Genomic DNA, 19,861 nt, shown 5'->3' with positions numbered 1-19,861 from the left:
CCCTTAGAGTGCAAAAACCTAGAAGTTTATCTCATGGGTCATACGAAAATTGTATTCAGGAGTATTAATCTCAAGAGAACTTTGTGTCAAATCAAAAGTTATTAGTGGCTTATACCATAATTCTGTAAAATGTAGGTATGTAGGATTACACAAACTGTGTAACGCTTAGTTTTTTTCTAAAGTCAGAATCATTTATTCATATAGGTAACCCAATGTAAACTTATGATCGTAAAAAAAATTATAATAAATGATTCTAATATTACATTTACTGCCAGTTCTCAAATCAAATGCGTAGAACGGAACTGGAAATAAACTCTCCGCCACTATTTTTAATCGCCAAGTTTTTTGTGTTACACAATGTTTGTAAGGAGTTCCACAAGACTTCTTAAGTAATTAATAGTTAATTAATAATAATAAAATAATTTAAAAACAAAGATTTGTTCTCTATCAATAGGAGGCATGGTGATATAGGAGCACGCACTTACATTCTCGTGGGAACAACACGCACGCTAAGTAATTCATATTGTTTTATTTTGATCCCCTATTATCCCTATAGTTTTAATGTTGAGTTTTGGATCTCTATTCAACCTTATGAGATAAGAAAATGAGAGGACGATATTAACAATGTAGCGGGTCCAATGTGGATATTTAATAGTGAAACTTTGAGATGAGCTTTCGTTTTTTTTAATTTCTAGCCATTTTGTAAATTAGTAAGCACAACTAGCACACCTTTGTGTATATTGAACACCGATCGACGAGATAGGCAGTTAATTGAGATTTGTGATCAGTAATTCCGTGACCAAGTGGGGATGTTGTTAATCAGGGTGGGGCTAGCGTTAGTGTTGGCTTTGGAAGGATTGGATTTTTAATTTCGATCAAATAATATATCTGTACTTTCTTTATTTATAATATTCTTTTCAAATAAAGAAAAAAAATCATTATTTGTAGCTGTAAGTGCTATTTTTTTGTTGTTTCCTGCTTAGGTTTTTCGTTCTTTTGATATTTCATTCTTGATATTACAAAAAAACTTCTGTAACTCAGGACACAAGAATCTAGGGGTGAAATGCAAATTGCAACAGTTATCGTTATCGTGCACCCCTAGTGGCGTGTCGGTCAGCTGGGTGCGCGCGCCGCGGTCGATAGGGCCCGGGAGGCTCCACGCAGGCGCGGGACTATCGAGCCCGCATACTGGCCGCCGCCACCGCGCGCCTCACACGCGATGCATGCGGGAACTTAGCGGAACAACGCGCGCGGGCCTCATGGGCACCGTGCTGAGCTTCAGCCCGCGAGAGCGGCGCCCGCCCACCGCCGCACCGCCGCCTGACCGTGCCGCCCTAGCCTACTCCTACGAAAGACTCAACAACGCGAAGAACAGGGAAAACCGTGAGCTCACGCGCGACGAACGGCGAGCTACCCTCGACGATGCCGCCAAAATCATTTCCGAGAAAACGGCCCTCGAGAAAAACCTCAAGAAACACTCACTGTTCATCAATGCACTGTCGTGGAAGAGATTCTCCACCGCCAACAACAACAAGAAGAAGTTGGAATGCAAAAGCAAGAGCGTGACGACGTTCAGGGCGCCGCTGACGGACAATGCGCCGCTCGATAGGAATAAGAATGTCAGCGTTGGGGGCGCGATATACACGCGGGCCCCCGTGGTGCCCCCACCGACGGAGGTAGCGCGGACCAATGCACTCAACAATAACGTGTGTTACACGGAGAAGTTGCCCACAACGGCCGTCGGGAAAGCCCCGGTGGTGGCGCCGAGGAAGACGGTAATACAAGCCTCTACCTCGGAATTGCTCAAGTGCCTGGGGATGTTTCTCCATTCGCGATGTCACCGGCTACGGGACTTCCAAGCGGGAGATGCTGTGATGTGGCTGCGGACGGTGGACCGTTCATTGCTACTCCAAGGCTGGCAGGTAATGCGCACGCATTGTATCGTCAATAATCGAAATATGCGTTAGATGTCTAGTATACCGCAGAATGAGTCACTAGTTCGATAAATAATACATAACAACATTGTATTAGAAAGAAAAGATCGTCTATTTTCCCAAATCTGTAGCGTAGCTAGATTATAGTCAAGCAAAGTTATGTATTGATTTTCCAATTTTCTTTTGTTCTTCTCTCCCCCATTCATTGGAGTAAACAAACAAAAGCCTTATAATAGACTCTCTTGAGCAAAGACAAGAGAATATTTTTTAAAATGTAATTAATTTTGTTGTAAGTTTTTAGTTTGTTTATTTCTGTACGAGAAACGTAAAAAATATAGACGAGTTCTATTTATATTCATACATAGTAAAGCATTTATTACGCAACACCAATTAAAGTTTTATATTGAATTGAGTTTATATTTAAAATAAATATTAATAATAAATAGATTATGTAAAATAAAGATACTGATAGTTCAGATACAAATTATGTTAGCTAATACACACCGCGCATTAATGGGTTTTTCTTAATTAATTATTAAAAATAATTAAAATATTTTATTTTCAATCTAATATTTACAATATATCAGCAAATAGTGTAGTTCACGGACTTAACGACTCGTTAAAAAAATCCCTAAAATATTCATAGCTTGTCCGGGCTTGTTTTGTTTTACTTCTCTAAGGGTCGAAGGGGTCGCTGCTAACATTGTACCTAAGAGACTTGGGATATATACAACAGAGATATGTAAGAAAAAGTCATACATATTATGATAACTTGAGAACTTACGAATCAGGCGCATCGCTAAGCTCAGTTCCATGCAACTTCATAGCAATCTAGTAGGCCGCGACATCGCACACATATCCCGTTGGCACTTTTTGTATCGATCAAAGTCGCTAGGCGTCTGCGAATATACAAAAATTCTTTACAGTTTCCTTGCCATAAATTATCCTAACAGTTCATATCATGCAGTTCTATTCTATATTTACTTCCCATAAGGCTATCATTTATACTACAGAGTTAAAAATAATTACAGGAGTATTTTTAGAAAATGAGGTCGGAGCTCTTTAACTGGAAGTAGGTTAAGCGTAAACCTACCCTCTAAACAAAGTGGAGATTTTAAATAATTGCGAAAAAAATGTTGACAATAATATCTATCTAATCACTGTGACGTGTGTGAGTCTTTAGGAATTGTAAGATTATAAAACCAATGGATTCTTGATTCTTGATTAAACAGCTGCAGCTTGCCTGATTAATTTCTTTCTCATTGAGTGAAGAAGTGAGCGCTCCTTTGAATCTCTTGTCGTCTGTTAAGTTTTATAGAATATAGAATATGCACTAGTATCTTCTGTCTGCTCAGACATTCTGGAAAAATAAATAAATCACCATGCCCAAAACATTAATATCATTGCAAATGTAATTTATACCTACCCAAACAGTTTATTCCTCTTCAACCCAAAAGATTTTTCGAGAACCTTTTGCTACACTTCATTCTTAGAGAATCTACAACTTGTTACGAGACGACGATACACGCATAATGAGATGAATGCACAAAATACATATTTGCCTATTTACAATATTCTTAACCTAAATAGTAAAATAAATATATAATATTAATAATTGCTTGAAACTTGAAACTTTGGCAGAGTATACCTTTAAAGCTAGCAGGATTTCTTCGCTGTATTGCGATACTTATTCGTTGAGCGAGGAAAGCTTGGGTCACCGGCAATATCTACCAGATGCAAACATCAATCTTCAATTAGCGCCTGTGCACTTGAACCTCACGGCCCATGAGTCTCTACTCCAGAGGGACCAAAATCAAAGTTGCAGACAACATTATACCAACCGTTTTTTTGCCGCGCCAGCTTTAGTGCTTGTCTGAGGGAAGTGAGACTTAGCTCACGTATCCATAAAAGTGGCAACCTATTCCAAAGCCTGTCCCATCTTACAAGAGATCAATGACATCTCATCCGGTCGCTTGCTATCGTACCTAGCGATGCTTGTTGGCTTCAAAATGGCTGGAATATTGATGGAGGTAAGAAAGCGTTGTATACTGTCATTGAGCGCGGTGTGGCGATAAAAACCTGAACTCTTTTGGCAATGGCGTCCAAGGCTACATACTTCATTGCTACAGGGACTTTTCCTATTTATATTAGATAGTTGTAGTAGGTGATAACAACCTCAAACTACAGTGGAAAGTAATTGTTCTATTTTGAAACGCTTCTTTGATTCGTGATTTCGTAATATTATATTAATAAATATAGCTTTTTTCGTCATTCTTTATTGCAATAACTAAGATAGATTAATGATTGGGATAGATTCCAAATAAAATACGCTTAAATTAGAAGAGTTATTTTAAATCCACGTGTCAAAACTGATCAAGGTCATCGTTTATTTATTGTGTCTCTGAAGACCTCTACAACAAAATTGTTGGGATTTTAATATGTTTTTAATTTATTCCAATTATTCCAAATATTTTGACAAAATATATAAACGAATTGACTTGTACTTGCAATAGATAAATTAACCCCTTTAAGTTCTATTTGGATATAATGAAACATAAATAGGCAGAAAAATCAACAATTTAGATTTTGCAATTTTATAGTCAGATAGATACCACGAATCTCCACTTCCTACGGTCGTGTTATTATAATATTTGGTATTAAAAAGGGGTTTATAGTATTATGGTACAAACACAAAGTATACATAGTTCTGTCAACCAGGAAGACGAACCCATTTACAATTTATTAACCAAGGATATGTCGTTCACGCAACTCATTTTTTTTTATGTGACTAAAATATAGCAATTAATGACTAAAGCCCTTAAAACTGCATGATGCAGACAAATCTGCCCATACACTTATCAATAATTTCAGGTTAGGCAAAGAAGGCGATCATGGGAAATGTTAAAACAGACGCAGAAATATGTATGTCCATTGGTTCGATAATTGTCCGAATTTGACCTTACACAATATTGATATATAAAATATACTATAAGAACTAAGGTAATCGTTGATACAATGTAATGACCTCGCTGCCATGATTATCTCAAGATTGTCTTTGGCCATCTTTTACAAGACTTGGATCTCAGAAAGGTTCATTCAATATGTATGAAGAGGTCGCTACACGCCCAATCAATAACGTCTCGCTTCATGAATAAGGGTTTGTTTAGAAAGGGACAGACGGTCTTGGATAGAGAGGGAATGTTTGTTGTGATTTCATTTAAAATCTAGTCGAAACGCGAGGTCGCGCTGAAGCGTTTTGTAAAAGATTTCATTAAAACTGCAGCGGTTACAATGGTTAGCTTAAGACTTATTATCTATTTGAGATTTGGAGCTAAATAGTCAGCAGTATTTGTCACATTATGCGTGGGTGTTTCTCACAGATTATGAAATGTCTTGTGATTGTATAACTGTCTTGAATTATTCTATGAGGCCATAAAAGAGTTAATACTTACTTGGATGAGACTTAAAATTCACGAAATACTGTAAGAATCCTAAAGAATAATACTGAACTAGACTTTGTAGGCTCTGTACTAGGCAATTGTTTGTTTAGAGTATAAAGTAATAATGATTAAAAAACAATTGAAATAAAGTTTTCATAAGACCCATGTAACCGATGTCTGGCCATGCGTGATACTCGAGAACGGGTGCTACTTGTGGTGACCATGCCACCTGCTAATAGAGGACAAATCTTTGTTTTTGGTTTTTCATTAATATCTTAATGATTTAACATGTCAACATGGTATAATTGTTGCAGCTCCTTACAAACGTTGTGTAAAAGAAAAATTTGGCGATTAAAAAGAGTGGCGCAGAGTTTATTGCCAGTTCTTCTCTTCCGTTACGTCCTTTCCGTCCGTGCGCCCTTGATTTGAAAATTAAAAATATTACAAAATGAGATGCATTTTTTTATATATTTCTGTTTTTGACATTCATAAGTGTACATAGAGAAGTTTATGAATAAATGAGTTTGAATTTTTGAATTTTAAACCAATTCCTTGAGATTTCTGTATCTGTCATATTGGCAATGTTTCTGATATATCCCTAGTATGTCACCCATTTAAGCTAATGCACACTGAATATGTATATCATTTTACTTTGATGCTACACTAATAAATTGAATATATCTTATTGCCAACGAGCCAAAGCCGGGGTTGCAACCACATGACATGAGGGTGGAAAAAAAACCTGACGGTTGACGTTTGGTTGTGTAACACTTTGTATATATGTTACATTCATAACATGTACGTTACACACGTTATTATATGTAATTATAACGATTCAAATTAATGAACTTTAATGATATACACGTTGCGGACATAAAAACCGAAACAATTAGAACAGTGCCCTACATTAGAATGTATTAATTCGTAGAAGATATTCGCAAAATAATTCTTAATAAGTGAATAATGTGATCCACTTACAAACACGTGAACTATATCAAATAATAGGTTTTCTTTTATATATTGATGTTGTTAATTACTGCTTTATTCATTTTTTCCATACAACTACTGACGATAATCCCAATTTTATTTTTGGTATACTTTCGAGCCAAGGCTTTACATTTTGCTCACTCAGGCTTTCTTAGTTTCATAAGCGTGGCGATTTTCTAAATCGTCGGAGTTACGCCCAGAGAGTATAGCCAGACGTAGGCACTCTCTTCAACTGTCGCATTGCATTTTATTATTTTGCTTATATTCTATTATTATACGTGAGTGGTCAATATAGAGTAAAAAAATCCTCTAATATTTTAATTAATTTAATCCACCCAGGTGACACAGGAACCGTACAGTATACTTTATATAAACCGTTAATTATTGTGTTAAGGAGTACTTAACGTCCCATAGGTTTTTTAATGTCTCTAAACTGTTAACTTTGAAGTTTCACTTTTATTTAATGCATGAAGTCCTGGGATAATGGAAACAAAAAACAGAAAAGGTTTTCTTTCGAACTTGTCTTTCTTTTTAATATTTACGAATTATGAATTATAGGGATTAGAGTTTCTTGTTACAAAATTATGTATATCTATTAGCAAAATATCTTAACATAATCTTGTCTTTATTAAATGTCTCCATTTATTAAAGAAATTGCATACAAAATAAAACAAACGTAAGACATGAGAAAAATTAACCTACTAAGTAGGATATTTTAAAAATAAAATAATATAAATATCCGAACATAGAATATAGTAGAAATAAAAAGAATCCGTTAATCTATATTATTCGTTGACTTACGTAATACATTAAATATAACCTACAGTGTAAACTCTATCTAACGTCCCTCGATATCCCGGCGAACTCCCTAAAGCGTCGAAATCAATTGACTTTAGTTGGTTTAGCTTATCTTCCACATAATGATACAGTCCACATAGCTTTACACCCTCTCTCAATAACGACAACGATTGAATAATAAAGTACGTTTTAAGTTGCTAAAATTAGTAAAAACTGCGCAGCTGTGTACGTTCTTTAGTCGCTTTATTATCCTAGCCCGCAACAAAATCGAATCGGACTTTCTAAGAAATTCGTTCTTTTGTTAACAAATTAGGATTGCTTGCACGTGTAGACTGTTGTTGACAATGAAAAATAAATAGGAGTCATGGATTATCTAAACGTTTTCTTCTGCACATTTAACGACAACTCTCTATAACGCCATAAAATGCACAATCCCATCAGTGTCGTTATTTGTATAGATTTTACACTGTATATCTTTTTAAACGAATTCTTTTAAAAGGTTTATTTTAGCTAGCTCATGTACAGAAGCTTTTCACGAGGATTAAGTGTAAAATACCTTTTATTGTCTCATATTTCTTATGTCAATATCCACCCTCTTTGCAATATTATACTTAGTTTTGGACACTCTTGTGTATTAGGTTACTGAGTGTCGAAATGATTGTTTGTCGATATAGGGAAAAAGCAAAATATATTTTTTCTATTTTATGTGCTTATTTTTAATAACAATTATATTTATAATAAGCTGTCTTCGCGAACTTTGTTTCGCCTTTTTTATTTAGCCTACCTTTTTAGTAGTTATATTTGTTATTATGCTAATATTATGTATATTATTTTGCATTGCGATTAATTGATTTATTTAAATAGATACAACCAAGTGCTATCCTTTTCAAAAAATATTAATATTTTATTCGTGATTTTCGTACTCGGAGTACTTGCTTAAAATTCCGTCATAGGTGAACACATAGACTGTCAATTAGAAAAATATGTTTTTAAAACAGAAATTTTATATTTACTAAATTTATTTATGAAGGTGTTTTAAATGCATATCACTAATACATATATTTATTCCGTTACGATGTTTATCTCTCATTAAAATAATGTAAATCCATAATTCTTTAATCCATGTAAATTAATAGAGAAATATTTTCTCATTTCAGGACGTGGCGTTCATCAACCCAGCTAATGTGGTCTTCGTCTACATGCTGGTCCGGGAATTAGTAGACGGGGAGAGAATAGCTCGGCCACAGGAGCTCCAAGCCGTCGTCTTGACATGTCTCTACCTCTCATATTCCTACATGGGCAACGAGATCTCCTACCCACTCAAACCTTTCCTCGTCGAGGACTCCAAAGATAAATTCTGGGACCGCTGCCTCTTAATCGTCGATAGACTGTCTTTTAACATGTTAAGAATCAATTCCGAGCCGGGTTTCTTCACCGAGGTGTTCACGGAGTTAAAGGCTTGTGGGGTCATTGAGAGCCCTCCCCCTGCACCGCCCCATCCCGCCCCTGCACCCCCGCATGCCTTAACGGCCGCCTGACATACAGAGGTCGCCGTCCTGAGGCTAGCGTTGACAGACAGGCCCAGTCGTGTTTGATGTCGGCTTCTAACTGCCGAGAGTCTTGGTCGATCGGCGATTGGCTACGAATGGTCTTATAATCGCATTACAAACATTTAATACTTACAAATTAAGTCAAGTTAAAGACCTAGGTAATGCAACCTTCGTGAGTAGTATTTGTTTCAGAAATGGAAAAGATTTGGTCTTTGCACTGACACGTGTTAAATGTCACCATATGGTATATTCATAATGTTGTGGTAAAATTAGATTGTATTATAAATGCATTGCTACGAAAATACTACTCTCTACGCCGTAGCATAATACACAGTGCGATGTTGTAAATTACATTCGCCGATTGACCATAGACCCGAAGCAGAATATTAATTTGATCTAAACGCATATTTTAGCGTCTCGAGCAATTTCAAGTTAATTGTGATAAAAATAATGAAAGAGCTAATTAAATAGCGAATTTATAAGAAATGATGATCCTCAAATCATTAACGAATGAGAATGAATGAAGTCCCAGGAGTCACGTATGTGTATGTATATATTGTTAATATATGTATTAAACGTAATAATGAACTTATTGCTAAAGTTGTGAATTAATAATCACATTAGAGATACTGTAGTAAATACAGACGTAAAGTGCGTATTTTAATATAATAATTATAATACTCTGCGGTATAAATACTTAACCAATATGAATTATGGACAACGATGTCAACCTTTAAAACATACGGCGTTTACCTGGGACCTTTAATAATTTCATACAAGGCATTAGTCTCTTCTTGTAGCTACGTATTCATGTCTATACAATACTCTAGGTAATATCTGATTGTCATGTTAACGTGAGCAGTCTTAGTCCAATAGATCAGCGGTTAGCCAGTAAGAGTTTCGTGTAGTAGAAGAATCGTATTGAAAATTAGTTAGATAATAGGAAAAGCAGGCGGGGGGGTTGCAATAAGGCTCCGGATATCCGGTCAAGTCCTTCAGATAAAAGTACGTACGGCCGGCTCAAAGCACGTTCCGTCTTCAAGTGCTAATTCTAGTGGGAGAAAGGTGTGTCATCGCGTTCCGCCATGTCTGTTCTTTTAACTATACATTCGTTTCAAAAGACGTTACATTATCTCAGTATCAATTAGCATTTTGAGACGGGGTCTAAGTTTAATATAGGTCAAATTTTGCGATGTTTTGTACAGATACAGACGTTAAACTAAGTATTTAAGTGTAGTCTTTTAAAAGATTATTTCCCAAAAAATTCTTGCGATATTTTGTTCGATGGGAACTAATGTTTTATAGGCGATTCGATATAATTGCTTCGCATGGCACTCGGAATACTCAAATAGTCTAGAACAGCTTATAGAAGGATTTTAGGACGGATAAAAATTACGTATAGTATAATCTAATTATAGCCAATAACACAATTACAACATATACAAAGTTAAAAGACCTGTTTAAACCTGTACGACATTATTCTCGTTAATTAACAGTTGATGAACGGTAATTTAAATGTTGTCTAAAATTCACCGAGTGCCAATGACATCTAGTCATTTTAAACCTAAGTAATAATAGAATCTCAGTTAAACTCATAATTGTTCGTGTAAGGTAGTTGATTGTATGTATTGTTTCGTGTATTTTTTTGTTATTAGCGTAATGGTAAGATTAATGTTAGTATTATGCTGCACATTTCGTTGGTATCTACATATCTCTGGATTTAATAATATCGAGGGAAGCCGACAGTATTTGCCGAGCACCGGTGGTGCGCTAAAGAAAATAATAAGTTGACATTCAGAAAAAAGTAAAGAGTCAGCCTTAGCCCTAAATCCTTTCTGAATCTTATCCATAGCGCTAAATGCTCCATGAAAAATATGCGGGAGGAACTACCTGTTTTGTTTTTCATCCAAAGCTCGTGTAATACCAAAATGATAATCTTAGATGTCGTTTAAGTCTTATTAATTTGATAATCTAAACTACACTAATGGTCTGGTTCATGTAATCTTTCAGGATATAAAGCCGTTCAACACGTCTAGTTTAAGACTAAAAGTTAGGCCAGTAATCTAAAACGTGGATTAGACGCAAATCTAGATTTCAGCATTTTGTCTGGAAAAAGTTCGCTATTATTTCCAGCACTTAGATAGTTTTCGAATGTTCAATGTTTGATATTTCGATTTTTGTAATAGTATAGACTGTTTTGTAAGTGTACTGAATGTGTATCGACTCGAACACTGCTATGAGTTTGCAGCTGTGAGTCCGCAAGTGAATCCGATGTGAAGTTTGGAGGATGGTTTATGACCAAAATGTCCAATTCGCTTCTAATTATTTTCCAGATTTAATTCTTATAATATGTAGAAACGAACGAATATAGTTAAGTAATTATCTGTACATTCCAATTAATAAAGTATAAGTCTGTTAAGCTCACCATTAAAATTGTGTATTACTTCTCAGATGTAATTCTAACGGTTTTACGAATTTATATGGAATAGTCACGTGAAATCTGGCCAAGTTGTAAGCCGAGACTAATTATTGCGTTTGTGATCACGCCTGTCGCAAAATTATTTCGTCTAAGACACCTGACACCTTAGCGCGAACGTTAAGCTAATATCGTCATGTATTTGTATACTTTACAACAGATATTCTATTAAAAATATGCTGTTTATATCCAAATACATTCCTTAAGTTTCACAAACGAAAATCTGTCTTTTACGATGGCTATTCGATTATGTTCGTGCTAGGCTCTGAGCTATGTATGATCTGTTAGTGCAATAAAAAAAATGTATGAGACCTACAAGTGTGAATACGTTAGTAATTAAAATGGTACAATGAAAACTTCTTTTCTCATACTCACATTTGTTATTACCATTCTGTAAATATACCAAATTATTAAAAAACGTTTCGTATATATAATTATTTGTTTTATTAAAGAATTAGTTACGTTATATACAAGGTGTATATATGTATAATACATTTGTAAATACAGAAAAAAATATTTATTGTATCAGATAGTCAACAGCCAGAAGGGTTTTTTTTATTTGATTCCGGTAAAATCCGCCGGCATTTATCTATATTTAAAATATTAGAACCTCGACAGTTTTTTTAAGACCAGTTATAGTCAACTAACCACGGGAAATGGGCATATCTATGGCAGATAAGATAAACTGCTCGGGAGTGTTGGTCCTACTCCGGAAATATACACATGACCTTTATGGGTGAGTTGGAGCCCGCTGGCTGGTGGGTCCAGTAGTAGTACCATATCATAGATAGCCCATACCAGGATGCTCCTATACCAGTATTGAGCTCCAAATCGGACCTGGCATTTCAAAACTGGGACAGTTAGTCAAATAAATGAACCACTACCACCCATGCCATGGTCCTTTAGTCGAAGCGCCAACCGCGTTAACCGTCTACTTTACCAAATTTATATTTAGTGACATATTAATAATTTGTTTTATAATTTTAACCTACATAGCTATTTATTATCCTATTATATAATTTTATTATATTATCTGTGGTATTGCTGTAGTCGCATAACATCGAATTCTATGGTATTTACTCTTTAGTTTATACTTTGTAGTTTATCGTGGCGCGCCAAGGCGTAAAACTGTTTATTACTTTATTTTTATTATGTAGATTTTTATAGAATATTATAAGAATATTTGCTTAATAACTTGAATTTTGTATTATTTAGTATTTTATTGTTAGTTAAAAATTACGATAACTTTATTGTGGCGTGTTCTGTTCGAGTTATTAGAGGTTTCAATAAATAGTTTATTATTTGAAATACATTTAGTAGTAGTAATCCCCAGATATAAAGATATAAAATATCACAATGAGTGAATATCCTGATCCTGATGAAGAATATGAACTTATGTACTCAGATGAATTGGAGATGATGAGAGAAGTCGAAGATCATGTTGGTAAATAAAACTAACAAAAAAAAACTGAAAACCCTGATAATTTATAAATCAGAACCAACTTTTATATTGTGTTCATTTTACTCTAAAATGCCATTCAGTTTTGGTTTCTGCATTTGGTCCAAATGAATCCTGAATTAGTTGTATACTTGTTCATTAACTTTAATTTTTTTATCCATATGAAACATATACATATTGAGTATAATAACTTGCTTAATATACATTTTATTTACAGGTCCAAACCCAATTAGAAAAAAGATGAATCTAGTTAAAAGATCTCTTGATTTTTCTAGTACACCATCAAATTATCCTGTTACATTAAACCAAGATATAAACATACCAAGCACAGACCAAGTACTTACTAATAATGACAACAATTCTATTTCACAAGATGATAGAATACCATCACATAAGAGGACTGCAGAAGAGTTATTTGGTGATATTGGCGATATTGATTTTGAAAGTCTACAATTGCCAAACAAAAAACAAAAAACTGAAGAAGAAAGTGATTTTGACTTGATTAGTAAGATAATAGAAGGACGGCGATTGAGGCAAATGTTAAATGAACCAAGTAATAGAATACAAGCAGATACAAAATCATTCTACAATGTAAAGGAGAATATGTCTTTAGATATACCTAGGTTAGTTTAAATTTAAAATGCATACTTTTATAACGTCTTTCATTTACAAATTTTAACTTTACTTAGCTTAAAAAAGATTTGGTATCTTGTAATTTTTTTATAAATTATAAATATCTATTTTAGACATAAACTGGTAGACTTTTTTATTTTTTTTCATTACTAATTATATTCTACAGTTATGTTTCATTTCAGCTGGCCTTTTATGGCTTTAACTAACTCAGATGGCAATCGTGTTTATGTAAAGCTAGAATCGGAAGACTCCTGGAATACATCGCTAGATAATTGTAGCAATGAGTTATCATTACACGCCTCTCTTGCCAGTGCATGGGAAGAGGCTAGGAAAATTGTTAGTAAGCATTTTTAAAGTATCTTGTAGTATTATAAGTAAACTGACTTACATTTAAAAATGATTGATGTTTCTTCTATCCTTTACTGTGTATTTTAGCTTTTCAAAGGTGTTTGGTTTTATCAAATTGAACTATTGTTCTAGACTGAACTTAATAAAATATTACCAAGACTTGTTACATTGTTAATTTTAATAAAAATATAATGTTTTGAATTCCAGTTGGAAAATAAAACTCAAGTGACAAATCAGATAGATGAAGATGTTATCCAGACACCCATAAATGAGAATGTTGACCTTTGGGTAGACAAGTACAGGCCGAATTCATATATAGACCTTCTCTCAGAAGAACCTGTAAATAGAGCCTTATTGCATTGGCTGCATTTGTGGGATAAGGTAAGTGCTAAATACAAAACATCTTGCGCAACTGTATACAAAAATGATTTTTTTTATTATTGTCAAATACTTGTAAATACAAAAGGAAAATAAAGTTGTGATATTAAGTAACAATCGAAAACACAAGCCTTAGTATCTAATAATATTTGGACTATATGGTGATGGAGTGCAAAGATAAATTGAATTGGTATCCATTTCACTTTAAAGTTTAATTTAATAAATTAAATATAAATAGTAAATTTAAGGTACATATGCAATTAGGTTTTTATGTAGTATATAGACAGTTGGGAATTCTTGACCCCCTCCCCCCATGAAATGCGCCGTAACGTTTCTGTACCCAATAGTAAAATGTTTCGTGACCAACCCCAGTGATTTTACCTTACCTTTATACCTGAAACTTACCATTATGAGGTGCAAAGTACTGGAAAGTGCAAAATATTATTAACAATAACGCGTAATTCAATCTCCGCCCCGCATCGTAACGTTTTACAAGAGGACCCCCCCCCCAAAATTCGTTACGTAATACTTGAACGCTCCCGTTACCAGTTGCCAAATAATAATTTAGAAGTAATTAAAATCTAACTTTAATATTATGTTAATCCCTTTTAAAGAATTTTAACACTAACAAAACAAGTTGCGAGTAATGTGCAAGGAGCCGTTCAAGTACTTTTGCTGATAAGAGGAGGGGGGGGGAGGGATCATAAATTACAGTAAATTTGCTTACGTAATACTTGAACGGCTGCTTACGCCGAAAGCAGCATGAGCAGCAATATTGAAGTCTGTTTTCCTTTTAAATCAGAAAGCTGTGGTACTCTGTAACTTCCAGTAGAAGAAACCAATCCCCGTTTCTGTACTCAATTATGTTGTTTGTTGTTCTCTGAGTAAAAGTAGTATTTGATTAATAATATTTGTTTTTTTTTATAATACATTGATAAAAAAAATATCAATGTCTTGTTACCTATTTCGTATTTCATTTTTGTTCATTTAATACAATGACTAACTTTTTTTGTATTATCACATTTTCTATAAATTGCAGATAGTATTCAAGAAGGATGTGATAGTCAAAGAACCACAACAACAGAACAAATTTGTAAAGCGAACCGGACAATTTCAACTTACAAACAAATGGAAAGGGAAGAAAGAGACAGAAGTAGAAATGGATGAAGATGGAAGACCACATCACAAAGTTGCTCTGGTATGTGGACCTCCAGGGGTGGGTAAAACCACTTTAGCCCACTTACTGGCTAAACTTGCAGGTAATATTCATTGGATTCATCTGAGCTTTGTTTCTTATTAATTACATTATTTTAAATTTTTTATAGTAAATTATATGAGGGCCAGCGGTGAATCCCAAAAAAAAATGTGTATTTAAATAACTTTTATTAAATAACTACAATAATTAAGACTTAACTAAATAAGAAAATTGAATCGGCCCTATATGAGATGCACGATGAATGATCTATAATATAGACTTATTCCTAATTGAGAATTGACCGGTCCGATGTGAGGTCTCCAATCAAAAGCTTTTGATATCTGTTGTCCATTTCGTTTTATAACGCTGTTGCGTCAGAGGGGTACTGGTATTGGTTATGTGGGGCAAAAGGTGTGCAATGGACAACAAGTATATACATATTTTTTAAATTAATTTAACATTAAACAGATCTTTGATTCAGGTTAAACATTATTTCATGTATATTGGAAGAATATCTATGTATAACAGCTTATGTGTTCTGTGTGTTTTGTAGACTGCCAATACACAGGAATACATAAGATTCATTGTGTGTAAATACATGTATTTTCAAGTTTTGACTAGTTATTATAAAAATACATATATTTCCATTTCAAGATACGTACAATTTGTATACTAATGATTTTTTATTGTTATCATAGATTTAATATGACAGATATTTATTTGTGTTTTTTGGAGTGATGTCATATAATATGACAAGCCAATAATAATATAAATTTGTATACTAGCATCTTGTATACAACCATGACAAATCCTCACGATTTCAGATAGACTTAAAATTACATGTGGTAGATCCTTACTAAGATTAAATAAAACAGTTAAAGAAGTTTTGTTTAAACAATCTTTTGTCAGGTTACAGGCCAGTGGAACTGAATGCATCGGACGAGCGGAGTACGGAAGCCTTTCAAACAGCACTTCAAAGTGCTACTCTAATGAGATCTGTCCTCGATGCTGATAAACGACCAAATTGTCTTATATTAGGTAAAGAGTCATTTGATTTTTAGCTTGGAAAGATTGCCTTATACAAGTCATTGCTCCAACAATCCGTAAACTCAAAAATAGCATGGAACACATTCATCGTTTGTTCTTTAGTCCAGTAGGTGATCAGCCGTATTTACTTCGTTTTGGTTTAATGACATGTTGCTACACATTCACTATATACTGTGTACGCTTCATTTTAAATAATATACTTAGAAAAATTCATGGCACCATCGGGATTCAAACGCATGACCTCATGAAAAGTTGCCTACTTCTCCACTGCTTATTTGATTCTATTACATCTTAATGCCATTTCAAAATCCATACTTTAATCAACTGTTAAATTCCCTGATCGTACCTGAACTATTTTTTTTGTAATTATATTAGATTTTCTTTCAACAATGTTACTATTACTACAAAACTGGACATAACTTTTGCCATACCACAGAAACACAAAATAATAATAAACAACAAAGAATTTTGATGTGAAACTTCTTTATCGGCGTTGAAAAAAAAATGCCGTCACATTTTTTGGTTACGAGCCATCTTTTACTTGTACAATACCACGGTTGATTCGAAGAGATTCGAATCCATTAATAACAAAAGTATATAATAAGGATAACAATGATAGTAATAATTCTATTAAAATTAATGAAATTCTGTAATCTTAGTAGTAATAAGGTAAAATGAAATAATTGTACTATTTGTATTTTTGTCTATGATAATAAAAGCCTTTTGTTAACCTTTATCTAATTTAACTTCATTTAACCAATTTCTGTAAAGTTGCATACAGTAGATTATTTTTCGAAAAATAAGGTCATACAGAAGTTTTACTTCTTACGTGTACACTAGTGCACGCACACATTTTTTTTGTAAGCTCTTCTCACTTGATGAAAGGCTCTTTACAAATAAAAATAAAACATACAAATGAATATGTAAACACATAATCTTATGAACAGGCTTAATAAAAAAATATGTAATGTTTGTTATAACCCCGACTAAATATTTTCAGATGAAATAGATGGCGCTCCAACGCAAACAGTGGAGCTTTTGGTAAAATGGTGTATGGCAAGTTTGAAGGAGGAAGGCAAGAAGAAAGGCAAAAGTCATCCCTTAAGGAGACCAGTTATCGCTATTTGTAACGATTTATATGCGACTTCGTTGCGACCGCTTAGGTAAATAGTGAAATTCATTATTATTATCTTATTGGCTTTGGTTGGTTTAGCTTATCTTCCATACTATGATTCACTCTACATAACATTATACCCACTCTCAATAAGGATAACGATTGCGTAATAAAGTACTTTTTATTTGCTAAAATTAGTCATAACTGCGCAGCTGTGTACGTCCTTTTGTCGTCGGCATCATGCATACGAACTTTCTAAGAAATTCGTTTTTTTTGTTTACAAATTGGGATTGCTTGCACGTGCACGTTGTTTACTAATAAGTTGGAGTCATGCATTATGTATACGTTTTTCTTCTGTACATTTAACGACATTCCACATAACTCTTCCTTTCTTGGCGAATGCTTTAAAGTCTCTGCAGTGAGGCTATGGAATTCACTCCCCGTTCCTATTAGTTAAGCTCCTTTGCAATGCAACGAAGTGTTAATAAATAAAATTTATTGGTTTATATTTACAGTACGAGTTTGGTGTCTTTATTACTTTTTGACGATGCCGTTAATATTTAAAATTAATATAAAAATGTTATAGTGAAAGGTGGTCAGTCTTTTGTGCACATTTTAATACTCCAACACAACAAACTGAAACAAACCTTTTAATTAATTATATTGAAATATGTATGTGTGAGCGGCTCGATCCTTTGGCGTTGCGTAGAGATGTGGAGTCACTCTGCATCTTCTACCGCATCTGCCATGGAGAGTGTTCAGAGGAGTTGTTCGGATCAATACCTGCAGCTGAGTTTCAGCATCGGACGTCGAGGCAGAATACAAAATTCCAACCGTATCACCTCGACGTCCGACGTTCCACGACTGAGCGTTTTTCAAGGCAATTTTTGCCGCGCACCACCGCTATGTGGAACCAGCTGCCTACTGAATTATTTCCGAACCAATTCGACTTAGGGTCCTTCAAGAAAAGAGCGTACAAATTCTTAAAAGGCCGGCAACGCACTCGCGAGCCCTCTGGCATTGAGAGTGTCCATGGGCGGCGGTATCACTTAACATAAGGTGAGCCTTCTGCCCGTTTGCCCCCTATTTTATAAAAAAATAAATGTGGTATTGCTACGTTGTTGCCTACTTTTGAGTGCCTACCTAGGATTTTTAAGTTGAAAAAGCCTAGGTAGGCACTCCAAAGTTTGTTTTGTTTTAATACCATATTAATTTATGATTTTTTATAAACCAAAATAAATGTGTATGTAGATTATAAATAAAATAACTCTACAGGCCAATATCACTGATAGTAACAGTAAATGCGGTGAGCCAGGCTCGTCTGTCCGCTCGTCTGGGAGTAGTGGCGAAGCGTGAGCACATAACGATCAACCCGCGGCTGTTAACTGCGCTGGCTGCGCGTGCGCAGGGCGACGTGCGCAGTGCGTTACACGTGCTTAGTTTTTGTAGAGCGAGAGGGAAACCTGTAAGTATTTCGTCTTGTAAAGTTAAAATTTAAATAAATTACGCGAGACGAGTGACACAGAGTTGACGATTGTCTCATCAACTAGATAATGTCAGATTTGACAGGTCAGGATAGGACAGGTCAACACTATTGCTTGCTTAACTAAGCCATGCAGCGTTGAAATTAGAATTGACGTTTGCTATAGATAATTTTATTGTTTCTTTACTATAAAGTATATAATTTTACGTAAAGGAAAAGAGGTTAAGATTGATTTTAGTCCTCGCATCATAAATAAATACCAATTCTTAAAATACTGGCAACGCACTTGCGAGCCTTCTAGCAATGTATGTGACTATTGGCACTCACATTGCCAATAGTCACAGATGAATATCAGATGATCCTGTTGTCCGTTTGCCCGTTTGCTATATAAAAAAAACTTAATTTAAAAACTCACTTTTTAATTCCATTGTTTTTATATTTTTCAGTTAAACATAGACGATATAGAAAACACATCGTTTGGTATGAAAGACTGCAATAAGACAATGATACAAGCGCTCCAGGCAATATTCGCAATTAACGACAAAGACCCGAATGCAGCTCTTAAGATAATTCAGGCCGCTGGTGAATATGATAGGTATTAATTTTATTATAATCACATAAAAAAAACCTTACTTATATTGTCGCATTTCTTATTCATGTAATTTAAATTTAGTGTATCTCTATGGTAGTTTAAATCCGGCTCGAAGGACCAATAAATTACGTTCCATAATACGCGAGAGGGATAAATATTAATGCTTTTCACGCTACGTCATGAATAATAATAATAATATAGCTTTATTTAATTCCATGAAAATACAAACACATACGACACAAGACACAAGACACAAGACACTAAGAGTTAGTCTGTTCAATGATCATTTGTCAATGTAATAGGCAAATACGAAATCGGCCTCCTGTGCCTGACACACGTTGTCGACTTTTTGGGTCTAAGGCGGTTTCTTCACGATGTGTTTAGGTTCTGTTAACCGGACCGGAGGTCAACCAGGGTTATATTCCCA

The 19,861-nt window shown here is 34.5% G+C and overlaps 2 protein-coding genes across 5 annotated transcripts in view; both read left to right on the top strand.

Moving 5' to 3' along the window:
* The first annotated feature begins 1,201 nt into the window (after positions 1–1,201).
* On the top strand, positions 1,202–11,583 carry LOC123713506 (cyclin-dependent kinase 5 activator 1). Of its 3 annotated transcripts, none has more exons than XR_006754200.1 (3): positions 1,202–1,922; positions 8,317–9,254; positions 11,161–11,583. XR_006754200.1 is itself a non-coding variant. In XM_045667210.1 (2 exons), exons 1-2 carry the CDS (start codon positions 1,224–1,226, stop codon positions 8,695–8,697), a joined length of 1,080 nt encoding a protein of 359 aa, XP_045523166.1. In that variant the 5' UTR covers positions 1,202–1,223; the 3' UTR covers positions 8,698–11,583. The 3 variants fall into 3 exon arrangements, 1 of the variants encoding a protein (XP_045523166.1); XR_006754199.1 differs by having other exon boundaries at positions 10,720–11,583; XM_045667210.1 differs by having other exon boundaries at positions 8,317–11,583.
* Positions 11,584–12,321: 738 nt separating this feature from the next.
* Positions 12,322–19,861, top strand: part of LOC123713601 (chromosome transmission fidelity protein 18 homolog) — a 32,251-nt gene continuing 24,711 nt past the window's right edge. Inside the window, exons 1-9 of one of the 2 annotated variants that reach the window (XM_045667348.1) lie at positions 12,322–12,629; positions 12,862–13,267; positions 13,460–13,613; positions 13,833–14,006; positions 15,043–15,262; positions 16,108–16,236; positions 17,246–17,408; positions 18,635–18,824; positions 19,289–19,437. In XM_045667348.1, coding sequence (XP_045523304.1) covers positions 12,542–12,629; positions 12,862–13,267; positions 13,460–13,613; positions 13,833–14,006; positions 15,043–15,262; positions 16,108–16,236; positions 17,246–17,408; positions 18,635–18,824; positions 19,289–19,437 — 1,673 coding nt within the window. In that variant the 5' untranslated portion in view covers positions 12,322–12,541. The remainder of the gene's footprint in view (positions 12,630–12,861; positions 13,268–13,459; positions 13,614–13,832; positions 14,007–15,042; positions 15,263–16,107; positions 16,237–17,245; positions 17,409–18,634; positions 18,825–19,288; positions 19,438–19,861) is intronic. The other variant, XM_045667350.1, reaches the window with a different exon arrangement.

The sequence above is a fragment of the Pieris brassicae genome, chromosome 8 (assembly GCF_905147105.1).
Source record: "Pieris brassicae chromosome 8, ilPieBrab1.1, whole genome shotgun sequence".
Taxonomy (NCBI): Eukaryota; Metazoa; Arthropoda; class Insecta; order Lepidoptera; family Pieridae; genus Pieris; species Pieris brassicae.
The sequence above is the reverse complement of the archived record's forward strand: the minus strand, read 5'-3'. Positions and strand labels throughout refer to the sequence as shown.